This window comes from Pristiophorus japonicus, chromosome 21 (genome assembly GCF_044704955.1).
Source record: "Pristiophorus japonicus isolate sPriJap1 chromosome 21, sPriJap1.hap1, whole genome shotgun sequence".
In the NCBI taxonomy this organism is placed as follows: domain Eukaryota; kingdom Metazoa; phylum Chordata; class Chondrichthyes; family Pristiophoridae; genus Pristiophorus; species Pristiophorus japonicus.
Genome location: NC_091997.1, coordinates 54,189,375 through 54,215,636, shown reverse-complemented (window position 1 = coordinate 54,215,636; position 26,262 = coordinate 54,189,375). Strand labels below are relative to the sequence as shown.

Here is a 26,262-nt window from a genome sequence, read left to right as displayed (position 1 = left end):
GGATGTTTCCAGTGGGGTTCTGCAGGGCTCAATACTGGGTCCCTTGCTTTTTGTGGTATATACAATGATTTTAGATTTGAATATAGGGAGTATTATTAATAAGTTTGCAGACGACACTAAAATTGGTTGTGTGGTTGATACTGAAGAGGAAAGTCATGGGCTGCAGGAGGATATCAATCCACTGGTCAGGTGGGCAGAGCAGTGGCAAATGGAATTTAATTCAGAGAAGTATGAGGTGATGCGCTTGAGGAGGGCTAATAAGAAAAGGGTTTACACATTAAGCAGTAGGCCAGTTAATAGTGTAGATGAACAAAGGGACCTTGGAATGCTTGTCCACTGATCCCTGAAAGTAGGTCAGGTAGATAAGGTGGTTAAGAAGGCATACGGAATGCTTGCCTTTATTGGCCGAGGCACAGAACATAAGAGCAGGGAAGTTATGCTTAAATTGTATAATACTTTGGTTCGGCCACAGCTGGAGTACTGCGTGAAGTTCTGATCGCCGTATTATAGGAAGGACGTGATTGCAGTAGAGAGGGTGCAGAGGAGATTTACTAGGATGCTGCCTGGAATGGAAAATCTTAGTTATGAGGACAGATTGGATAGGCTGGGTTTGTTCTCATTGGAACAGAGGAGGTTGAGAGGGGACCTTATTGAGGTGTACAAAATATTGAGGGGCCTGGACATTGTGGATAGTAAGGGCCTATTTCCATTGGTGGAGGGGTCTATTATGAGGGGGCATATTTTTAAGGTGGTTGGTGAAGGTTTACAGGGGATTTGAAACAGAGAAACATAAAAAGTAGGTGCAAGAGTAGGCCATTCGGCCCTTCGAGCCTGCACCGTCATTCAATATGATCATGCAACTTCAGTACCCTATTCCTGCTTTCTCTCCATACCCCTTTAACCGTAAGGGCCACATCTAACTCCCTTTTGAATATATCTAACGAACTGGCTTCCACAATTTTCTGTGGTAGAGAATTCCACAGGTTCACAATTCTCTGAGTGAAGAAGTTTCTCCTCATCTCGGTCCTAAATGGCTTACCCCTTATCATTAGACTGTGACCCCTGGTTCTGGACTTCCCCAACATCGGGAACATTCTTCCTGCATCTAACCTGTCCCGTCCCGTCAGTATTTTATATGAGATCCCCATTTATTCTTCTAAATTCCAGTGAATATAAGTCGATTCAGTCTTTCTTCATATGTCAGTCCTGCCATCCCAGGATTCAGTCTGGTGAACCTTCGCTGCACTCCCTCAATAGCAAGAATGTCCTTCCTCAGATTAGGAGACCAAAACTGCACACAATACTCAAGGTGTGGTCTCAAAAATGCAGTAAGACCTCCCTGCTCCTATACTCAAATCCCCTCGCTATGAAGGCCAGCATGCCATTTGCTTTCTTTACTACCTGCTGTACCTGCATGCCTACCTTCAATGACTGATGTACCATGATACCCAGGTCTCGTTGCACCTCCCCTTTTCCTAATCTGTCACCAATCAGCAGATAATAATCTGCCTTCCTGTTTTTGCCACCAAAGTGGATAACCTCTCACTTATCCACATTATACTGCATCCGCCATGCATTTGCCCATTCACCTAACCTGTCCAAGTCACCCTGCAGCCTCCTAGCATCCTCCTCACAGCTCGCACTGCCATCCAGGTTAGTGTCATCTGCAAACTTGGAGATATTACATTCAATTCCTTCATCTAAATCATTAATGTATATTGTAAATGGCTGGGGTCCCAGCACTGAACCCTGCAGCACCCCACTAGTCACTGTCTGTCATTCTGAAAAGGACCCGTTTATTCCCACTCTTTGCTTCCTGTCTGCCAACCAGTTCTCTATCCACGTCAATACATTACCCCCAATACCATGTGCCTTAATTTTGCACACTAATCTCTTGTCTGGGACCTTGTCAAAAGCCTTTTGAACGTCCAAATACACCACATCCACTGGTTCCCCCTTATCCACTCTACTAGTTACATCCTCAAAAAACTCGAAGATTTGTCAAGCATGATTTCCCTTTCATAAATCCATGCTGACTTGGACCGATCCTGTCATTGTTTTCCAAATGCGCTGCTATTACATCTTTAATAATTGATTCCAGCATTTTCTCCACCACCGATGTCAGGCTAACCGGTTTATAATTCTGTTTTCTTTCTCCCTCCCTTTTTAAAAAGTGGGGTTACATTAGCTACCCTCCAATCCATAAGAAGTGAACCAGAGTCATGGAATGTTGGAAAATGACCACCAATGCATCTACTATTTCTAGGGCCATTTCCTTAAGTACTCTGGGATGCAGACGATCAGGCCCTGGAGATTTATCGGCCTTCAGTCCCTTCAATTTCCCTAACATTTCCTGACTAATAAGGATTTCCCTCAGTTCCCCCTTCTCGCTAGATCCTCGGTCCCCTATTATTTCGGGAAGTTATTCGTGTCTTCCTTAGTGAAGACAGAACCGAAGTATTTGTTCAATTAGGCTGCCATTTCCTTGTTCCCCATTATGAATTGCAAGGGACCTGCATTAGTCTTCACTAATCTTTTTCTCTTCACATTTCTGTAGAAGCTTTTGCAGTCAGTTTTTATGTTCCCTGCAAGCTTACTCTCATACGCTATTTTCCCAATTCTAATCAAACCCTTAGTCCTCCTCTGCTGAATTCTAAATTTCTCCCAGTCCTCAGGTTTACTGCTTTTTCTGGCCAATTTATATGGCTCTACCTTGGATTTAACACTTTCCCTAATTTCGCTTGTTAGCCACGGTTCAGCCACCTTCCCTTTTTTATTCTTATGCCACACAGGGATGTACAATTGTTGTAGTTCATCCAGGTGATCTTTAAATGTCTGCCATTGCCTATCCACTGTCAACCCTTTTAGTATTATTCTTCAGTCTATCCTAGCCAATTCACGTCTCATACCATCGAAGTTTCCTTTCTTTAAGTTCAGGACCATAGTCTCTGAATTAACTGTCACTCTCCATCTTAATGAAGAATTCTACCATATTATGGTCACTCTTCCCCAAGGGGCCCCGCACGACCAGATTGCTGATTAATCCTCTCTCTTTACACAAGACCGAGTCTAGGATGGCCTGCTCTCTCGTTACTGCTGTACCCTTATTGTACGCGTCCTTAATTTTCTGTTTGATGCCATCCCCAACCTCCCTACAACTGTTTGGTGGTCTGTACACAACTTCCACTAATGTTTTCTGCCCTTTGGTGTTTCGCAGCTCTACCCATATAGATTCCACATCATCCATGCTAATGTCCTTTCTTACAATGCGTTAATCGCCTCTTTAATCAGTAACGCTACCCCATCTCCTTTTCCTTCCTGTCTGTCCTTCCTGAGTATTGAATATCCCTGGATGTTGAGTTCCCAGCCTTGGTCACCCTGGAGTCATGTCTCCGTAATCCCAATTACATCATATCCGTTAACAGCTATCTGCACAGTCAATTCATCCACCTTATTGAGGGGGGGCTTCTTTATGCAGAGGGTTGTGGGGATATAGAACTTGTTGCCTGGAAGAGTGGTGGATGCAGAAACCCTCACCACTTTTAAGAGATGGTTGGATGGGCACTTAAAGAGCAGTAACCTGCAGGGTTACGGACCTAGAACTGGTAGTTGGGATTAGACTGGATGACCTATTGTTGGATGGCGCAGATATAATGGTAAGTACGGCAGGGAATAGAATACGGCCAGGGTGATCTCCTGGACTAGTTTCGATCGCCTGGATGGGTTGGAAAGGAATTTTCCTGGATTTATTTCTCGCTAAATTGGCCTGGGTTTTTAATCTGGTTTTTGCCTCTCCCAGGAGATCACATGGCTCCGGTTGGGATGGAGTGTAGAATGTTTCAGTATAAGGAGTGTCGCAGTTGCGTGAGGCGGACTGGTTGGGCTGGGTGCTCTTTGCCTTTCCGTCATTGTTCATAGGTTTATATGTAACCTTTAGGGCTGCTGACCGAGGGCCGTGCGGCTCTTTGTCGGCCAGCGCGATGGGCCGAAATGGCCTTCTTCTGCGCTGTAAATTTCTATGTTTCTAGAATTGGTCTATTGTGTTGTTGCTGGCAGCTTCAGTGCATCAGCCGCTATTTTACCGCAATATGTTTAACACTAAGACAGACGCTGGGCATTAAAGGGCTCTCGGTTGAGTGCGCTGAGCTTAGCTTTAAGTAGCGGTGGAAGGTAGCAGCCTTGATGACTGACCAGAGGTGGGGTTAAAAGCTCAACTCGGGATCAAACTCTACTGGGCTCAGCTGGGGAAGTTGCTGGAGTCGGTGCCAAAGGCATATAGGTCGTACAAGAGCCAAAGTGGAGTTGCAGGAAGTTAGGATTCACCCAGGACGACTTGTTGGCAGGAAGGTTGGTAATATAGCAACAGTCCTGAGTCAAGAATTGTGAGGAGAGATAAAGTTGAATGTTTGACATACATATGGAAGCAGATCCCACATTTGCAGAAAATGTTAAGAGGCAACATGCAAGGATGGGGAGGTGCATGTAGAGGAAACTGTTTGAGATGTATTGACTGTGCTGGGATAGGGAGGAGTGAAATTATGCGGGAATGGTGTGACAGAGAGCGTCTGTGGAGGCAAGGGGGTTTGACAATTGTGAGGTGAACAGTATCAAAAGGCAGTGAAGAAGTTTAAGATAACCGGAAGAGCAGTGACCTCTGGTTGAAGTCTCACAGGGTATCACCGGCAACTTTGACCAAGGTGGTGCTGATGTGGCTTGGTCATAAACTAGACTGTAAGGACTCAGAGGGAGTGTGGGTGAAATGAGCATACAGTCGGGTAGTAATTCAAGAACCATGGGAAGAAAGGAAGCACAGTACAAGAGCTAGGACAGTGGCTTGGGAAGATTTAGACATCAAGGGTTGGCTTTTTAAAGGGGGGTGAAATGGGTGATGACCAATGTTCCCTTTAAGTTGCGGGGCTGCGTAGTAATGGGAAAGGTCCTACTCGGACCGCTCACCGGATTTTACATTGCAAGTATGGCGTATGCGCAGAAATTTAAAGGGACCTCGCAGTAAAAGAAACAGGCCACGCAGAACAAAGCTCCACTTACAGGAAACATTGGTGATGACAACTTCAAAAAGATGGAAATAATGCATGAATAAAGGGATTGAAGAAGAAAAACTGGGTGGTAAGATGTTGGATTGGAAAGAGGACGAGAGCGCAAGTGGCGAATTTCATGAAGGAAATGATTCCAAGAACTCGGGGCAAAAGGGACAAAATTCCAGAAGTTGGAAGCTGCAGTGGGAGTGGTAATGAGGGGACAGAGACAGCCAAGCAGACAGGCTCAATTCTGGAAATTAAAGCAGTCAAGAGCCTTGAACACTGGGGATTACCTCATTGTTTGTGTAGTTTAACTCCATTAGCTGCCCAAACACAGTCTTGACTTTCTGGTGCAGTTCTTCATACTTAACTGGACGGCTGAACTGTATGATTCTGACAATGGGACAAAAAACACAAAACAAATCAACACAGTGCAAACTTGGATTGTTTCACATTCAGCAGCAACAGGCAGCTATGGAGCATGATTAAGAGTTCTGTAGGGACTAGAAGCAGGGCCCCCACTGAAGCACCATTTTGCAACACAGGGACCTGAACGCCGTGAAATAATCCAACAAGACAACTTCCGCTTCTATATTTTTAATATGCTTTTTATTTTAAAACAGTTACTAATAGTTCACATAGATGAAATTGAAACTGTACAAAATCTCCAAACATAAAATAACACTCAAACATGAACTTAAACTAATCCAGTTCTGGAATGCTCGTTGTTTTGCAAGCCAGAAATGAGGACACCAAGCAGAAAAAGGAGGTAATGGGTTGGGGGGGTGGGGAAAGAAGGGAATTTGAAGAGCTATGAGGGAACAAGACATTTCAGGTTCTATGAATGGAAAGGGAGGAACTATAGACAGTCTTTTTATAGTCAGACCGGTTTGGATATGGTTCTGATGAAAGGTCATCAACTTGACACATTAATTATTTCTCTCTCCACAGATGCTGTCTGACCTGCTGAGTATTTCCAGCATTTTCTACTTTTATTTCAGATTTTCAGTATTTTGCTTTTGGATATAGTGTAAGTTTGCTTATTGTACAATGAAGTAAATTTCTGCTTTTGTATACTATATCCATTTTGGAGAGCAGTCATTGCCTGTAATCTGGGTCTTGGATTATAGTATTTTTCCACCTTCAGAGGTGGGCATCCCCCATAACCTCCAATGGGCTATTTACCACAATCAGGATTGATCACTAGCCATAGGCTACACTAACAGAGAGTAGATATCAAGTTAAAAGCGATGTGGTAAAGGTGAGGACTCGCAACTCCAACAGGAGGTTCTTTACCAAGATTATTAGTAGGAAAACGGTTTCATAAACTTACAGCTCTTTCGTTAGGAGACCGAGCAACTGTACCAGAGAACTGGAAGTTACTTCAGGAGGAATACAAGAAAGTACAACTCTGTTGGATCGGATACTAGAGTATAAATTCCTCTGGTGGGGGAGTCCAGGACGAGGGTTGGGCCATTCAGGGGTGATGTCAGGAAACACTTCTTCACACAAAGTGTAGTGGAAATCTGGAACCTTCTTCCCCAAAAAGTTGCTGAGGGACAACCGAAAAAGTCAAAACTGAGATTGATAAGATTTTTTGTTCGGCAAGGGTATTAAGGGAACCAAGGTAGGGACAATAAGATACAGATCAACTGTGATCTAACTGAATGTTGGAACAAGCACGAGGGGCTAAATGGCCCACTCCTGCTGTTCCTAGAAAACGTAAAGAAGAAAATTGGGGGGGGGGGGGGGGGGAGGATATGAGGCCAGAAGAATGGACAGAAGTGGGTATAATCAGGATTTGAGGAAATGCAATGAATGTTGCAGGACTGCGGGTTACACCCAGAAGAGGAAGCAACAGATACAGCGATGTCTCAGACTGTGGTAAAATGAGAATCTTTAGGTTTATTTGGACATGGTTTATTACGTCAATGGACAGAACTCCACCAATACAGTCAGGAACCATGAAGTCTTGGCTTACGTCTGGGCATTCTTAGAGAAAGGTATACTTGGAGGTACGGAAAGACTCACCAATTTCATGCCTTGTTGGAATGTTAAGCATTCTCTCGAATAATTGAGGTAGACTCTTTTTAAAAAAAAAACTCAGTCTGAGAGAAATGCCAAGGTTGTTCCAAAGGGAACAGTTACCAAGAAACTGGTATGTCAAAAGGGTGACAATTGCTAGACCTAGAATGTGACCTAAACCAGCAGACAGAATTGCAAGGAGGCAGATACACCGGAAAGGAAAGACTATCTTTACAATCTGACACCTGGTTTTATTAATAATGTATGTCACTCTCTTTTCACATCATTTTAATTATCTTCGTTTTCTCAGGCGTTCCCTCGTATTGAGGATGACTTGTTTCTGCACGAAAAAGGGATAAGTTCACAATGTTACAATGAGGGACCTGGTCCCGTGTGAAGGTTGGAAGATATCAGCCTGATGATCACATTATAGAACGATAAAAAGATGCAAACCCTGGAAATTTAAAAAAGAGAGAAAATACTGGAAGTACAAAGCAAGTCAGTCAGCTTCTTGGGTTCTCTGTGAAGGAACCTGCATCAGAAATGGCATGATCAAGCAGCAGAACCCAGGATAGGGCTGACCAAGATAAAGAGGGGAGGTCAAAATTGGTGAAGACTAGGGCTATAGACATGCTAATGATCAATAACCCCAGTGCCCCGCACCGCACTATACACCCCATTACCCCAGTGCACCGCACTGTACACCCCATTACACCGCACTGTACACGCCATTACCCCAGTGCACCGCACTGTACACCCCATTACACCGCACTGTACACCCCATTACCCCAGTGCACCACACTGTACTGCCCATTACCCCAGTGCACCACACTGTACTGCCCATTACCCCAGTGCACCACACTGTACTGCCCATTACCCCAGTGCACCGCACTGTACACCCCATTACCCCAGTGCACCGCACTGTACACCCCATTACCCCAGTGCACCACACTGTACTGCCCATTACCCCAGTGCACCGCACTGTACACCCCAGTGCACCACACTGTACTGCCCATTACCCCAGTGCACCGCACTGTACACCCCATTACCCCAGTGCACCGCACTGTACTGCCCATTACCCCAGTGCAACGTACTGTACTGCCCATTACCAAGTGCACCGCACTGTACACACCATTACCCCAGTACACCGCACTGTACACACCATTACCCCAGTACACCGTACTGTACACCCCATTACCCCAGTACACCGTACTGTACACCCCATTACCCCAGTGCACCACACTGTACACATCATTACCCCAGTGCACCACACTGTACACACCATTACCCCAGTGCACCACACTGTATGCACGCTTATGCATTCCTTCCCACCCTCCTCCCCTGAAAAAGGCACATTGCCTGAACCATCTTTCATGCTATTTTCTGTGATTCCTTGTGCAATTGTAAACTTTTTTTCATTATTTCATTGGCTGTAAAGCGCTTAGGGATGTCCAGTGGTCATGAAAGGCACTATATAAATGCAAGTCTTTCTTTTTTCTTTATTCGGGTACGGTGAAAGTACCTCTCGGCCCCATCCCCTACTGCTGTGATGAAAGGTATAATTATTGTCATTTGTGATCACAAAGCAGAGAAGAAAAATATCAATGATCACGTTGGTATGCACCGATTGTGCCAATCTCAGCCACCAAAATATTCTAGTTATTACTGGCTTTTTGCAAAAATGCTCTGAGCAGATCCTGCACAAAGCCAAAGCTTCTACAGTTCCATCACATGATTTGCAGAGCTGGTAGACAGTACAAGAAAACTGGCAGGTTTTACCAAATCCTTATTTATATCCCCTCATCCCATCCCACTCATTTTCATTCCTCCTCTCTTGAAGGCATCTGCTGGTTTTGAGATGTGTTTCCACAGGCCGAGTACCTCACTCAAGTTGGTATGCTCTACTTTCGAATCTAGAATGTTGGCGACTATAATACCATGGAGGCATCGTAGCCAGGCCTGATCTTATACTCATCCAATGTGCACGAGCACGCGCATACTAGGAGCAGGAATGTTGACTATTCTGCTTCATCATAGAATCAGAGAAATTTACAGCATGGAAGGCCATTTTGGCCCATCGTGTCCGCGCCGGTCAACAAAGAGCTATCCAGCCGAATCCCACTTTCCAGCTCTTGGTCCAAAGCCCTGTAGGTTACGCCACTTTAAGGGCATATCCAAGTACCCTTTAAATGTGGTGAGGGTTTCTGCCTCTATCACCCTTTCAGGCAGTGAGTTCCAGACCCCCTCAACCCTCTGAATGAAGAAATTTCCCCTCAAATCGTCTCTAAACCTTCCACCAATTACTTTAAATCTATGCTTCAATAAGTTCTCCCCTCAGCCTCCTCTGTTCCAAAGAAAACAAATCCAGCCTATCCAATCTTTCCTCATAGCTAAAATTCTCCAGTCAAGGCAACATCCCCGTAAATCTCCACTGTACCCTCTCAAGTGCAATCACATCTTTCCTGCAATATGGTGACCGGAACTGCACGTAGCACTCTAGCTGTGGCCTAACTAGTGTTTTATACAGTTCAAGCATAATCCTGCTGTTGTATTCTATGTCTCGGCTAATAAAGGAAAGTATCCCGTATGCTGCCTTAACCAGCTTATCTACCTGGCCTGCAAGCTCTGGGGCACTGAGGATAACTGTAATGCCCCAGCCGCAGTTAACTCAGCAGTCCAGGAATCAATCAATTCTTAGCCCATACGACGCAATATCACACTGAGCAAATATATATATGTCTACACATTATTTAAAAAAAGGTGTAAACTGATTACACTAGACTGCAGTAAAATGACCAATTGGTTCTGACCAAAGCTTGCAGTTTGATCTTTGCAGGTGATACAATCTGGGCTGAAATGAAATTGAAGTGTAGGTATTGATATTGGACTTTCAAAAGGTGTTTGACAAAGTTCCACATATTAGACTTGTAAGCAAAATTAAAGCTCATGGGATTAAAGGGACAGTAGCAGCATGGATACAAAATATGTTAAGGGACAGAAAGCAGAGAGTAGTGGTGAATGGTTGTTTTTCCAGACTTACAGTGCTGCTCCCCTGGAGTCAGTATTTGGACCATTGCTCTTTGTGATGTATATTAATGACCTGAACTTGGGTATACAGGGCATCATTTCATACAAAACTTGGAAACGTAGTAAACAATGAGGATCGTTACAGACTTCAGGAGGACACAGACTGGTGAAATGGGCAGACACATGATAGATTACGTTTAATGCAGGGATGTGCAAAGTGATGCATTTTAGTAGGAAGAATGAGGAGAGGCAATATGAACTAAAGGGTACAATTTTAAAGGAAGTATAGGAACAGAGAGACCTGTGTGTATGTACACAAATCTTTGGAGGTGTCAGGACAAGTTGAGAAGGCTGTTAAAAAAATTTAGAATCCTTGGCTTTATTAATAGAGGAATAGAGTACAAAAGCAAGGAAGTTATGCTAAACCTTTATAAACATTGGTTAGACCCCAGCTGGAACAGTGTGTCCAATACTGGGCACCACACTTTAGGAAGTATATCAAGGCTTTGGCGAGGGTGCAGAAGAGATTTACTAAAATGGTAGCAGGAATGACCGCTTTCAGCTATGTGGATAGACAGGAGAAGCTGAGGTTGTTCTCCTTGGAGCAGAGAAGGTTAAGGAGAGATTTGATAGGTGTTGATTTTGATTGAGTAAACAAGGAGAAACTGTTTCCCATGGCAGAGGGGTCGATAACCAAGGGACAGAGATTTAAGGTGATTGGCAAATGAATGAGGGGAGATGAGGAATTTTTTTTCTTTTACAGTGAGTTGAGATCTGGAACATGCAGCCTGAAGGGTGGTGATGGTGGAAGCAGATTCAACAGTAATATTTAACAGAGATTTGGATAAATACATGAAGGGACAGTATTTACAGGGCTATGGGGAAAGAGCAGGGGAGTGGGATTAATTGGATAGCTCTTTCAAAGCCAGCACAAGCACGATGGGCCAAGATGTATCAATGATTCTAGGTGTCTATAGGGGGCACTCTCCACAAGCTTCGCAGCCAGATATTGCCATCTGCCAGTATCAGTCGGTCTCTCAAATCCTTTCACCACACAGTTTAAGTTTCTATGTGGGCCACTCGACCCCACATAAATCAGCAGCACATCAAAAGTAGTGTCCCATCATTCTATCCGCTTACCTTATCCCACATCCCTCCGTGTTTAATTCTCTCTCACATTTGTTATTTGTTTCTGGGATGTGGGAGTCACTGGCAAGGCCAGTATTTATTGCCCACCCCTAATTACCCAGCAGAAGGTGGTGGTGGTGGTGAGCCGCCTTCTTGAACCACTGCAGTCCTTATGGTGAAGATACTCCCACAGTGCTGTTACGGAGGGAGTATCAGGATTTTGACCCAACGACGATGAAGGAATGGCCGATATATTTCCAAGTCAGGATGGTGTGTGACTTTGAGGGGAACTTAGAGGTGGTGGCGTTCCCATGCGCTTGCTGCCCTTCTGGGTGGTAGAGGTCGTGGGCTTGGGAGGTGCTGTCAAAGAAGCCTTGGCGAGTTGCTGCAGTGCATCTTGTAGATGCTATGCACTGCAGTCACAGTGTGTCGGTGATGGGGGAAGTGAATGCTTAAGGTGGTGGATGGGTTATCCTCAGACTTTCTGTTCGACCTACCATACTGCACTGTAGAGAAGGATGGACAGGTAACCCTCCATGGTGCTAGTCTGCCACTTGGAATCTGCATAAATGTGGATAGGGTGAGTTGCTCTCTAATTTCCTACTAGCTCTCCCACTGCCACTCAGCAGGTCCTGATGAGGAACTTGGTATGTAGAGAAATCACACCCACAATCCTGTGCCCTTTCACTTAGAGTCCATCAAGTGACAGAATATTATAAATATGTGTTCAATGTGTTTAACAACAGTTCTCAAGAACCTGTTCTATGTAAATGGTTTTAAAATGCTTATTATGACTGTCAGCTGTGACTCAATGGGTAGCACACTTGCCTCTGAGTCAGAAGGTCAAGTGGGTTCAAGTCCCACTCCAGGGACTTCAGCACATAAATCTAGGCTGACACTCCAGTGCAGTGTTGAGGGACTGCTGCACTTTCGGAGGTGCCATCTTTCGGATGAGACGTTAAACCGAGGCCTCATGTGCTCTCTCAGGTGGACATAAAAGATCACATGGCACTATTTCAAAGAACAGTAGGGGAGTTATCCCCGGTGTCCTGTCTAATATTTATCACTCAATCAACATATCATAAACGGATTATCTGGTCATTATCACATTGCTGTTTGTGGGAGCTGGCTTTGCGCAAATTGGCTGCCACGTTTCCTACACTACAATAGAGACTACACTTTAAAAGTATTGGCTGTAAAGCATTTTGAGATGTCCGGTGGTCGTGAAAGGCGCTATATAAATGCAAGTCCTTCTTTTTACCTGTCATTAACACACCATTACAGGTAATCAGTCATTGGTGCACTAACTTACTATTACAGGTAGGCATTGATGCACTAACTCACCATTACGGGTAGTCATTGGTACACTAACTCACCATTACAGGTAGGCATTGATGCACTAACTCACTATTACAGGTAGGCATTGATGCACTAACTCACCATTACAGGTGGCCAGTCATTGGTGCAGTAACTCACCATTACAGGTAGTCATTGATGCACTAACTCACCATTACAGGTAGCCAGTCATTGATGCAGTAACTCACCATTACAGGTAGGCATTGATGCACTAACTCACCATTACAGGTAGCCAGTCATTGGTGCACTAACTCACCATTACAGGTAGGCATTGATGCACTAACTCACCATTACAGGTAGCCAGTCATTGATGCAGTAACTCACCATTACAGGTAGGCATTGATGCACTAACTCACCATTACAGGTAGGCATTGATGCACTAACTCACCATTACAGGTAGCCAGTCATTGATGCAGTAACTCACCATTACAGGTAGGCATTGATGCACTAACTCACCATTACAGGTAGCCAGTCATTGGTGCACTAACTCACCATTACAGGTAGGCATTGATGCACTAACTCACCATTACAGGTAGCCAGTCATTGGTACACTAACTCACCATTACAGGTAGCCATTGGTACACTAACTACCATTACAGGTAGCCAGTCATTGGTACATCAACTCACCATTACAGGTAGCCAGTCATTGGTACACTAACTCACCATACCACAGAAGTAGATCCTGTCCCTCCGCAGATGGCAATTTCAAGGATTCAAGGACTGCTCCCCCGGGGAATGGAAAACAAAGGAATAGTCTGGTGCAACTTGACCCATGCCATTATCAAGAATCCCCCGCTGCTGAAGGAGAAGCTGCATTGATTAACGTCTGCTTGCATTGTTGGCTGGGAGGATCTGCAGGCCAGGGGCCAATATACAACCAAAGTCATAACCAGCACAGGTTAGCTGTTTTAAAAATTTACAAGGGAGGCCTGTAAACAGAAGATTTCTTCATTTTTTGGGGGGAGAGAGATACCCTGTGTTCCCTTAAAGTTCCAGTTCTTTTCTATTTTCCTCCTCGTCGCTCCTGAAAGCACCGATCTTTACCGGGGGTACGGTTCAACAGTGGATCAGTGGGTAGCACTCTCGCCTGAGTCAGAAGGTTGTGGGTTCAAGTCCCACTCCAGAGACTTGAGCACAAAAATCTAGGCTGACACCCAGTGCAGTGCTGAGGGAGCACTGTCGGAGGTGCCGTCTTTCGGACGACGCGTTAAACCGTCTGCTCTCTCAGGTAGACATAAAAGATCCCATTAGCACTAGTTTGAAGAAGAACAGGGAGTTATCCCCGGTGTCCTGGGACCAATATTTATCCCTCAATCAACATCACAAACAGATTATCTGGTCATTATCACATTGCTGTTTGTGGGAGTTTGCTGTACGCAAAATCGGCTGCCACGTTTCCTATATTACACTTTAAAAAGTACTTCATTGGCTGTAAAGCGCTTTGGGATAGCCTGAGGTCGTGAAAGGCGCTATATAAATGCAAGTCTTTAAAGTCTTTCTTCAACAGGGATTGAGCATTCTCAGTCCATCACCCCAGCGATGCCCAGGCTGGGGTACAGTTCAACGGGGACTGGCAACCCCCCAGTACCTGGCAACCCCCCAGTACCTGACTCAAGCAGTCATTTTGAACATTTGAGCCCACACAAGCATCAGGAGGTTATTCAAACAAAGACGGAACAGCTCAATCCAATTCCACCCTTGTCCAACATTTCCCAATCCTAGAATATTGTCCCCTTCCCTAGTCCAAAGCCACTGATGCCAACTGTAACAGTCCAATCATCATTCTGGATGGAATCAACCAACACAACAGCACCAACTTGCATTTATATACCATCTTTAACATTCCAAGGGGCTTCACAGGAGAGTTGTCAGACAAAATTTGAGATGAGCCAGTGAAGATGATTAGGACAGGTGATCAAAAGCTTAGACAAAGAGGTCAGTTTTAAGGACCATCTTAAAAGAGGAGAGGCAGAGAGGTTTAGGGAGAGAATTCCAGTGCTTCAGGCCTAGGCAGCTGAAGGCACGGCAGCCAATGGTGGGGCGAAGGAAATCATATATGCACAAGAGGCTTGAATTGGAGGAACGCAGAGTTCTCTGAGGGCGAGAATGATGAGAATTTTTAATTCGAGGCTAGCTGGACCGGGAGCCAATGTAGGTCAGCGAGCACAGGGGTAATGGGTGGACAGAAAATGGTCATGGATTCAAATCTTCTGATCTTTGTGGCTCAATATCACCATGCAAGCTCACCAACCGACTGACCATCAGAATTTCCATCCCAGTTATTTTTGCCTTTACATGAAGCAGAGGTGAGGCGAGAGTGAGACTGCCCTTGACATCAAGGCAGCATTTAATTGAGTTTGGCATCAAAGAGCCCGAGTAAAATTGAAGTCCAGGGCAAGGCAGCAGGCAAGGAGCACCATCACCTGCAAGTTCCCCTCCAAGTTACACACCATCCTGACTTGGAAATATATCGCTGTTCCTTCATCGTCGCTGGGTCAAAATCCTGGAACACCCTCCCGAACAGCACTGTGGGAGCACCTTCACCACACGGACTGCAGCAGTTCAAGGCGGCAGCTCACCACCATCTTCACAGGGTCAATTAGGGATAGACATAGATGGGCAATAAATGCCGGCCTTGCCTGCGACGCCCACATCCCAGAATGAATAAAATAAAATATGTTCAAATTAGCACAAACATTCCACGTCCTTTCATCTCTTCTTTCCTGGTAATTTGCTATTAACGCTTCCAAATGGTAATTCATGTTTTGCAGAGTTGATGCAATTAACTGGTGTAATTATTTTCAGTACACAAGGACTGAATGTCGGAATTCTTACAGAATAAGCCCTGAACTCCTGCGCACAGATCATGTGCTATTCAATGCTGGGCTTTGTTTTCAAGTTCATGTTTTTTATTATGTTCCTGAGCCCCAGTTCCTTCCATCTACCTTACATTTCTGTGGTCAGATACTGGCATCCTTTCTCAAAACCACAATGCCTTTTCCAAACTTATCATAATGACTGTGGCAATCGGACTCACCTACCAACTTCATGCTGGACAGTCACTAGCCATTGTGTAATCTGTGCACTAACATACAAATTAGGTTTTTTATATAAATGATCTTATCAGTCCGATAATTACACAACGTAACTGAGCAAAACACTCAGACTATTTTCCAACCAAGGTATTTCACAGACTTGGCACAGAGTCACATTGAATCAAGCCTTTGAAAAACTGCAAAATACACATTCTTTCATATAAAAACATTTGCAGTGTTAGTCTACAAACGACAGCAAAATTTAATGCTGAATTACAAAACGTACCTAAATACTGAAAGAGAATATACACAACACTCTGAACATTCGGGCCACGTTATGCATGTTTTGATAAATGCAAATAGGACAGAATACTGACTTTGATGTTAGCTCCACCTCTCAATTCTGAAGGCCTTCAGTTTCTTGATGGGGCTTGTATCCACAGGCTCCGATTGTTCACTGGCCATCCTAATGTCAGTGTTGCTAGGCTTTTATGTTGTGGGGGAGTGGGGAACGGCATTACAAACAAGCCCAATTCCATTCTCATCCAATATCCAAGTGCTTTACAACAAGAGTCGTGCTCTATCTCCATGCTTTATTCTAACATTCCAACTGCTTTCGTGGCTGAGATCAGCCCCCATATATCATAGCTGAAATCGAATCTGGGATCTTCTCGTCTGTATGACTCAGTGCGACATGTCATGCACTCACTTACTAAATCATCATGGAGATCAGCTTTTTACAGTAACAGTTTTACGCAGCCTAAATGGTTGAGACTACGTCATGCAATAGCATTGAAAGTCTTCAATTAGCAGGGTACTGGAATGATGCAAGTAAACAAGCAAAAACAATAACGATGCAGTCTACATTACTTGGGCATCGATCTTTCTGTTCCCAGACAATGAAATTATCACTAATTGCAGTGAAACCTGCTCCTATGGATTTGGCTGAGCACCACAAAGCAAATTACATCCGTAGTAATCCTGATCTAAAGGTCAGTCACGCTCTTGAAAAATTCCTGCTCTAGCAGAATATGCCAAAGCTGGTGCAGAAAGACTATCTGCATCCTTAAGGAATGAAAAAAACAGATGGCTCATACTTCTCATCCCACTGCTCCAGCTACACCTGTCTATTCCTGTTTCCATATTATTGTCTGCCCATTTCTTCTGATTTTTATCAAGTGAGATGACCACTTCTCTGCCCCAAATAATTCCCGCCTCTTGTTGCCCTGATCCCTCGGAGTCTCGAGAATCACAAGATGAAAATTATTATTTTTTTTATTCATTGGAGAAAGTGGTAGTGAGGCACCTTCCTGAACCGCTGCAGTCTGTGAGGTGAAGGTCATATACTTATTTGTAGTGGTTTGGTTTAACTGAGTTGCTGGCTGGGCCATTTCAAAGGGCAGTTAAGAGTCAATCACAGTGGCGTGGGTCTGGAGTCACATGTAGGCCAGACCGGGTAAGGACGGCAGGTTTCCGTCCCTAAAGGACATTAGTGAACCAGATGGATTTCTTGGTCACCGTTGCTGATACTAACTTTTTATTCCAGATTTATTTAATTAACTGAATTTAAATTCCCCAGCTGCCGTGGTGGGATTTGAACTCGTGTCTCCAGATCATTAGTCCAAACCTCTGGATTATTAGTTCAGTAATATAACCATTATGGTACCGTTCCCATATGAATGGGGCTGGCCATTCAGCCCATCAGATTTCATCCATCCAGAAAGATGTGATGTCCCAACCCCTCATCACAGCATCCAATAGTTTAATTGATTCCAGAGTTTGTCCATTCATTACCCTACACCGAAATCCATTCCAGCTGTTGATCATTATGTGGAAAAAAACCCTGACAGCAGTCCAAAATTTGCCTTTTGCTAGTTTGAACTTCAGTTCCTGCCACAAATTCCGTTCCCTAGCCACCAACTCCATCCCTCTCCCTAGCAACTATCAGAGCTGAGCCAGACTGATCACAACCCAAGCGGGCGGGTAAGTGGAGCTGAGTCCGCGGCCAGCTCAGCCATGATCTTGTTGAATGGCGGAGCAGACTTGAGGGGCTAGATGGCTTACTCCTGTTCCTAATTCTTATGTTCTTATGTTGCCTTTGACCCCGAGATAAGCTTCCAACTACATATCCACGCCATCACTAAGACTGCCTATTTCCACCTCCTTAACATCGCCCCACTCCGCCCGTACCTCAGCTCATCTGCTGCTGAAACCCTCATCCATACTTTTGTTATCTCTACACTTGACTATTCCAACGCACTCCTGGCTAGCCTCCCATCTTATACCCGCCACAAACGTATTAAAAACTCGGCTACCCGTATCTTAACTCGCAGCAAGTCCCGTTCACTCATCATCCTTGTGATTGCTGACCTAGATTGGCTCCCAGTTAAGCAATGTCTCAATTTTAAAATTCTCATCCTTGTTTTCAAATCCCTCCATGACCTCGACCCTCACTACATCTGTAACCTCTTCCAGCCCCACAATCAATGTTCCCTTTAAGCTGTGCGGCGCTCTGTAGGTCCTGCGCAGCCAGCTCACTGGCTTTTAAATGGAAAAAACACTCATGCGGAGAATTGTGAATGGCCTGCGCAGCCTGTTAAAGCCCCCCAAAAATTAGAGGGAACAATGCCGACAACCCTCAGATCTCCATGCTCCTCCATTTCTGGCCTCTTGCACATCCCCATTTTAATCGCTCCACCATTGGCGGCCATGTCTTCAGCTGCCAACACCCTACACTCTGGAATTCCCCCCCCCCATACCGCGTAGCCCCTCTACCTCTTTTCACACTCAAGACCTACCTAAAACTTTTGGTCATCTTCCCCAATATCTCATGTAGCTCCGTGTCAAATTTTGTTTGGTAATGCCGTAAGAACATGAGAAATAGGAGCAGTAGGGGGCCATAGGACCCCTCGAGCCTGATCTGCCATTCAATAAGATCATGGCTGATATGATCAGGGACTCAGCTCCGCTTCCCCGCCCGCTCCTCATAACCGCTTATCGTTTAAGAAACTGTCTATTTCTGTCTTAAATTTATTCAATGTCTCAGCTTCCACAGCTCTCTGAGGCAGCGAATTCCACAGATTCACAACCCTCAGATAAGAAATTTCTCCTCATCTCAGTTTTAAAAGGGTGGCTCCTTATTCTAAGACCATGCCCTCTAGTTCTAGTATCCCCCATCAGTGGAAACATCCTCTCTGTATCCACCTTGCCAAGCCCCCTCATAATCTTATACGTTTCGATAAGATCATCTCTCATTCTTCTGAATTCCAATGAGTAGAGGCCCAACCTACTCAACCTTTCCTCATAAGTCAATGCCCCCATCCACGGAATCAACCGAGTGAACCTTCTCTGAACTGCCGCCAAAGCAAGTATATCCTTACTTAAATATGGAAACCAAAACTGCACGCAGTATTCCAGGTGTGGCCTCACCAATACCCTGTAAAGCTGTAGCAAGACTTCCCTGCTCTTATACTCCATCCCCTTTGCAATAAAGGCCAAGATACCATTGGCCTTCCTGATCACTTGCTGTACCTGCATACTTATTCTTTTGTGTTTCATGCACCAGGACCCCCAGGTTCCGCTGTACTACAGCATTTTGCAATCTTTCTCCATTTAAATAATAACTTGCTCTTTCATTTTTTTCTGCCAAAGTGCACGACCTCACACTTTCCAACATTATACTCCATCTGCCAAATTTTTGCCCACTCACTTAGCCTGTCTATGTCCTTTTACATGGGACATTTTACATTAAAGATGCTACATAAATACAAGTTGCTGTTGAATCTGTCCCACGCTCATGTTTTAGTAGAAAGTAGTTTTCAAGATCTATCTTAACATATAGTTTAATATCCTGTAAACATCTATACAGTAACCCTCAGTCACCTCCTTTCAAGGAGGAAAGCTCAGTTTCTTCAATCTTCTGACACTGGAATCAATGCCTGGCTTTTCTCTGAACAATCTCCCATTTTCCAATGTTGCCCTGTGATCAGAAATGGCCACAGTAGTCAAGGTGTAGTGTGACCAGTGCACTGTACAGTTTGGGCATGTCTTCCTCTGACTTATCTGGTTATACTCTGATTATATATGTCTGCATTCTACTTTCTTAATTAATTGCTGCTCCGCAATGTCATGTCTACTCAAGCCCCTGTAGATAAACATACAGAATGGACATATCATTCGCAAATGAAATTCAGCATAGTCAAGTGTGAGATGTGTGGCAAGAAAAATAAGGTGACATATTACTTGGAAAATAAGAATCTAAATGGGGTAGAGGAGCAAAGGGATCTGGGAGTACAAATACACATCACTAAAAGTAGCGATGCAAGTTAATACAGCCATAACAAAAGCAAACCAAGCACTAGGGTGTATTTCCAGAGGGATAGAATTGAAAAAGCAGATAAGTTATGCTAAATTTGTATCAAACCTTGGTTAGACCACAATTAGAGTACTGCGTATTCTAGTCACCGTATTATAAAAAGGATATCGAGGCACTGGAGAAATGCAAAAAGGATTAACAAGGTGGTTATAAGGAGAGGATGAACAGACTGGGTCTCTTTTCTCTTCGAAAGAGAAAGCTGAGGGGTGACCTAATAGAGGTCTTTAAAATGATGAAGGTTTTGATAGAGTGGATACAGAGAGAGTGTTTCCACTTGTGGGGAAGAGCAAAATTAGAGGCCATCAATATAAGATAGTCACCAAGAAATCAAATAGGGAATTCAGAAGAAACTTCTTTACCCAGAGGGTTATGAAAATGTGGAACTTGCTACCACAGGGACTAGTTGAGACGAATAGTATCGATGCATCTAAGAGGAAGCTAGATAAGCATATAAGGGAGAAGGAAACAAGAGGGTTATGCTGATAGAGTTAGATGAGGAAGGATCGGAGGTGGTTCGAGTGGGACATAAATGTCGGCATGGACTGGTTGGGCTGAATGGCCTGTTTCTGTGCCGTATATCCTATGTAATTCTAATTATATGCAAGCTCTCAATTTCACCCTCTGCTAGTTCAATACCACTCATCGACACTTGTGCATATTAAATTTTATTTGCTGCTTACACATTTGGCCCACTCAGTTTGTAGTTCCTGAGCTGCCTCTTCAGAATCAATTGCCACTCCTGGTTTAGTATAGTCCGCAAATGTAACCAATTTCCATTGAATTTCTGAATACAAGCCATTAGTGTAAATTAGAAACATTAGACGTCCCAACATCCATCAAACCAAAATTCCATGATGTGGTCTGCTAATGCCAACTGCCCTGCCAATATCAGGCTTGAATAGGCCTCTTGGGATTCTTGGCCTGGCACATACTCTCCATTAACTCCTGTCTTAAATTATCTGACCTTTCAATGTTGCTCTTGATTAGTTTAATTCCATTACAAATAATTACAATGGACCATTCAGCCCAACCAGTCTGCATTGGTGTTAATCCTTCCACACATGCAGTTGTCCTAATTCCATGTGCCCTTTCACCCCCTTTCCTTCAACTACCTATCTATCCTATTTTTAAATGTTGAAATAGTCTCTGCTTCAATCACTAACTCTGGTAGTATATTCCACAGCCTCACAACCCTATGTATAAAAGTTTCTCCTCTGCTCTGTCTTAAATCTCTTACATTTAGTTTTACATCTATGTCCCCTTCTTCTAGGCCCCTTGTAAACAGCCTTCTCCTCTGTCCTACCCCTTCATAGGGCCCGTTTCGGCTGGAGTTGCTCCTATTTTTTTGGAGCAACTAGTTTAGTTTGGAGTATCTTAGAAATCGCAATTCTCAGCATTTAGTTTGCTCCAGTTCTAGAGAGTTAGTTTAGATTAGTTTTAGTTGAGTTATTTTTTCAAAAGGGGACATTACCAGCCACTTATGCCTTTTGCAAGTTTAGGCAGCGAAAAGTTACTCCAAGTGTCGACTTTTGTATGCTCAGAAAAACCATGCGTACACTTTAGAAATTAGGCGCAGGTGGCCAGAGATTTTGGGGGGGGGGGGGGGGGGGGGAGGGAAAGTTAGAGGGAAGTCAGGGAATTTTCCAAAGCATTAAACATTTCACTTTTAGCAATAAAGAGCTATCATCAATAATAAATAATAAATCAATCAACCAATCAATAAATCAAAAATAAAAAAAAATTAAAAATCAATCAATAAAAAAATTATTACTGCAGCACCTATCCGTTCGGGAGCACCGGGAGCCCTCCAACAGCACACGCAGCCCTGCCTGCCGAGGTGGTCTTCGGGTGGTGCCCACCGAAGAGCTGGTTGGGCGGACCCCACCGCCGAGGAGGGGTTTGGGCGGAGCCCACCACCGGGCCCTGCCACTGAGGTGGTGTTCAGGTGGGACCCACCACCGGGGAGGTGGTCGGGTGGGGCCCGAAGAGCTCCATGTGCCAATTTTTTCTATCTTATCAGCATACCCTTGCAGTTTCCTATGGTCCTCAATGCCTGATTTACAATGCCTCCCAATTTAGTATCATCTGCAAGGTTGGCACACTGCTCCCCACTAGCCCTACATCTTGGTCATTGATATACACAGTGAACAGAAGTGATTATGAACTTGCACGTTCAGTGTGTTAGATGTAATGCTGCTATCTTTCTGTATACAGTGTTTCTCTTTAATGTCTTTACTTTTCTTTCCACACTCAAACTTTTGCATGCTTTCCCCCTTGCATGTTGTCGTTAATTTTACATACTTCAAAAATGAATTGAAAATAAATGCTCAGTTTGCTCCTGCACCATTACAACTCACATCATATCCCTACTGAGACAGAGTACTAAACAAGCAGCAGATTCACAACACGCACCAAATGCAGCCATGTATCCTGTACAAACAAAACTATAAACTGAAGACTAAGATTAGTGGCAAAAAAAAAATCACTGCTATCATCGTATACACAATGCTGATCTGGGGTCAGTACACCAAGCAACAGATTTGTTTTTTGGCAGACATCAGTTAAGAAGATTTCTTGCTTGAACAGCACACAAGAAATTCCACAATTAGCTTTATCTGATCTTACTGGCAAATGTCCATAAACATAAACTCTGCAGAAACAGGCTGGAAAATGATTTGGTCAATAGAGATCCAAATTGTTCAAAGAAAGCAGACTTATGTAAATCAGCGCACAACAGTGAATGCGATGCTCCAGGTTAGCGGGAGCGCATCGTCGCAACACTTTGCATCCTGTCCTCTGACGCTGCCTTGCTGTAGCTGCTCTTATCCTTCACTTTCCATCATTTTTGTTGCCACGTGACTGCATCAGTAAATGGGGATCTTGGCAACAACCTTTGCAAACAATTACTGGAATATCTCCCATGGCATTACTCAGATAATGCAGGCTCAACTAGCTAGGCGGACTTCAAATTAAAATCCAGCATTTTCCTGGTCTTTAAGCCTCAGCTACTCGTTGAGCCAACTCGGCCATCAGTTTTAAATAATGAAAAAATGGTTATAAGATTAAATGTGCATATATAATAAATTGTTTTATAGGTCACGGACTCTTTTTTGCACTAAAGAGTCACACTGCAAAAGAAAGAAAAGAAAATCTTGCATTTATATAGCGCCTTACAGGACCTCAGGACATTCCAAAGTGCTTTACAGCCAATGAAGTACATTTGAAGGAAACACGGCAGCCAAATTGCGCACAGTAAGCTCCCACAAACAGCAATTAAATAAATGACCAAATAATCTGTTTTAGGTGTTGTTTGAGGAATAAATGTGTCCAGGACACTGGGAGGGCTCCCCTGCTCTTTGAATAATGTTGTGTGATCTTTTATGTCCACTGGAGAGGACAGACGGAGCCTCAGTTTAACAGCTCATCCGAAAGACAGCATCTCTGATAGTGCAGCACTCCCTCAGTACTGCACTGAAGTGTCAACCTGAATTTTTTTGCTCAAGTCTCAACCTGAATTTTTTTGTTCAAGTCTCTAGAGTGGGACTTGAACCCACAACCTTCTGACTCGGAGGCGAGAGCGCTACCATTGAGCTATGGCTGTCAGTAACACTGCTGCACTATGGAAATATGGAAATGTCACCTTGGGTTACTGTCAATAGAAGAGCGAGCTAACTATCTTCAGCGATCTGTAGAACTATAAGCACCTAGAAAGCAAACCTAATGTGTTGGTGTGTCACAAAGCAGAGGGGCTAAAGAGGTTCTAACTGCCCTACTTTAAAAATGTATAGTAGCTTCAATTCCAGGTTACCGCATCTATAATTAAAGCACACATGATCTCAAATGCCTGCACCATCCCAGCTGAAGTTTTCAAAAGTAAGCCAGATGGCCCTGCCTTACAAGGAGCAGTGAACTGCGCTGGAACCCATCTTTCAATCCAGGCCTTGGATGACATTTGCATTCAAGCAGTGGTTAAGGTTAACCGGCCTGTCAGTGTCAGTGCAGAGAGGGAGCCCGGTTCAGGGGAAGGAAGTGAGGGCTACACCTCAAGTAACCCGTCAGTATCTTCACTTCCACCTCTCCGCACAGCATTATTAGAGCGCCCAGGATGTGAGATCCACACAAGAGACCAAAAATGGGACCATTTTTTCAGAAAAAACACAAAGTAAAAATGAGCACTGGTATGTATCAGAACCTCTACTCAGCTTGATAAATTTACCAGAAAGGAATAGTTTGTGCAAATTCAAATACAGGAAAAAGACGGAAGTGCCTTATTTAAAAAGAGTTAGCCAGTTGTCTGTTTTGCGGAAACCTATGACCATGTAAAAGGTCCCACATCAAGCCAATTGGAAGTCTATATCCATGTGTGGGTTTCTGGCTGGGCTTTTTGGAGTGCACACACTCTCCCCACGGGGCTTATCCACGCTCGGAGAGCTTAGGCAAAGCCAAGTCATGGGAACCCAAAGTCTGTGCAAGGATACTGCTGGAAATAGCCAGTTTACACTAGGCAGTTGGTCAGTGTAGAGCTCTGGTAAGCTTCCCACTGCTTGCTCAGCTTGTGCCACCGTAACTGCTGGAGCACTGACTTGCAGGGTTACCTGGAGCTGAGTGCAAAGAATCCTGGCCCCCAGTAATAAATCTGCCGTTCCGGCTCCCATCAATGAGCCAGACTGACTGGGCATCATTCACTGTACCTGCAGCACTGCGGGCCTGCCTGGTTCAGGTGATAATTTCACCACCTGGTCTTCTGACATTTTCTGGGTGGGAGCAGGAAATGCAGTGGGGTGCCATTCCATAATTACCCAGGCTCTGCTGCTACTTCTGGGATTTTCACACCAGAAGTCAGGCTGAATATGTCCAGGGATTAAATGTTAATGGTGGACAACATCATCCAACACATCTACCATCGTTAATGCCTTAGCAACACCGGGCACCAGGAATTCAGCTGCACAAAAATCAAGGTGCTGCATTGTCATTGCAATCAATCACACTAGGCAAAGTGGTATATTTAAAAAATATATCAAGCTTATTTTCTTCAGGCAGCATTGCCGAGCACACTACACAATTAAAAAATTCTCATCCTTGTTTACAAATCCCTCCATATCTCTAATCTCCTTCAGCCTCACAACCACCCCCCCCCCCCCCCGCCCCTCCGGAGATGTCTGAGCTCCTCAAATTCTGTCCTCTCGAGCATCCCCGATTATAATTGTTCAACCATCGGTGGCCGTGCCTTCAGCTGCCTGGGCCCCAAACTCTGGAACTCCCTGCCTAAACCTCTTTACCTCTCTACATCTCTTTCCTCCTTCAAGACGCTCCTTAAAACTTACTTTTGATCATCTGCTGTCATTTCTACTTACGTGACTCGGTGTCAAATTTATTTGTTTGTCTTAAAACACTCCTGTGAAGCGCCTTGGGACGTTTAACTACGTTAAAGGCTCTACATAAATACAAGTTGCTGTTGTTGTTGTTGTTGAGGTGCCACAGTGATTAACCTCTCCCCTCCCTACCCCCACCGAGGGAAGGCGACCGACCTGGACTGTAATAGCACCAAGAGGCTCAGCTCAAACATTAAAGTGAGCCTGAGTGTCGGAGCATGGCAGGTGAGAAAAAGCTGCACTGCCACTCATCCAGTGGAATTCACGCCGGATCAGAAAATCCACGCCTTGCTCCCAAAATTGGTCAGTGAACCAGATTGCTCCCAATACGCCAAAAAAGTGCAGTAAACAGTGAACTGTAATCAACAGAACACGAGGAAACAGAAAGTGACAGTCTAACCTCAGGAACACAATGGAGCCGTGTTAAAGGTCAGCAAAATGAAATCAGAGCTGCAGCATTGTGCAAGTCAGCCTTTTTAAATCAAGGAGAAAATGGCATTTTCTGTAAACAGTATATGCACTGGTTGAGTGCTGCTCCAAACCATTGGCCTTTTATACATCACGGGGCACAGCCTGACTTCAAAACAGAATACAGCTTAAGATGCCTTAAAAAAAAGTAAACCTGGGAGTAGGAATCCCTCATGTTTTGTGGTCTCCTATTCAAATTACACACGATATATACTGGGCATTTGAAAGCTACAAACAAATGTAATTGGCTTAGTTTACTGACATTGCAAAATCACATACCTTCTTTCACCATTATGTTCAAACTTTATTCGAACATCATTCTGCAATAGAATGGAAATTTTGTGCGTTAATGAGGGTATGGTTTGCCAATGTCATGTAAAGATATTACTTCAGTTCAAACATTTAAGAATTGGTCCATTTCAGTGAGCTCCTCTCAC

General features: G+C 44.2%; 1 protein-coding gene across 3 annotated transcripts in view; it reads right to left on the bottom strand.

Annotated features, from left to right (window-relative positions):
• The window catches only part of map3k3 (mitogen-activated protein kinase kinase kinase 3), a 170,075-nt gene that overhangs the window by 99,473 nt on the left and 44,340 nt on the right, over positions 1–26,262 (bottom strand). For all 3 annotated transcript variants that reach the window (XM_070864088.1, XM_070864090.1, XM_070864091.1), the window contains exons 4-5: positions 26,105–26,145; positions 5,333–5,432 (exon numbers count right to left, since the gene is read on the bottom strand). In XM_070864088.1, coding sequence (XP_070720189.1) covers positions 5,333–5,432; positions 26,105–26,145 — 141 coding nt within the window. The remainder of the gene's footprint in view (positions 1–5,332; positions 5,433–26,104; positions 26,146–26,262) is intronic.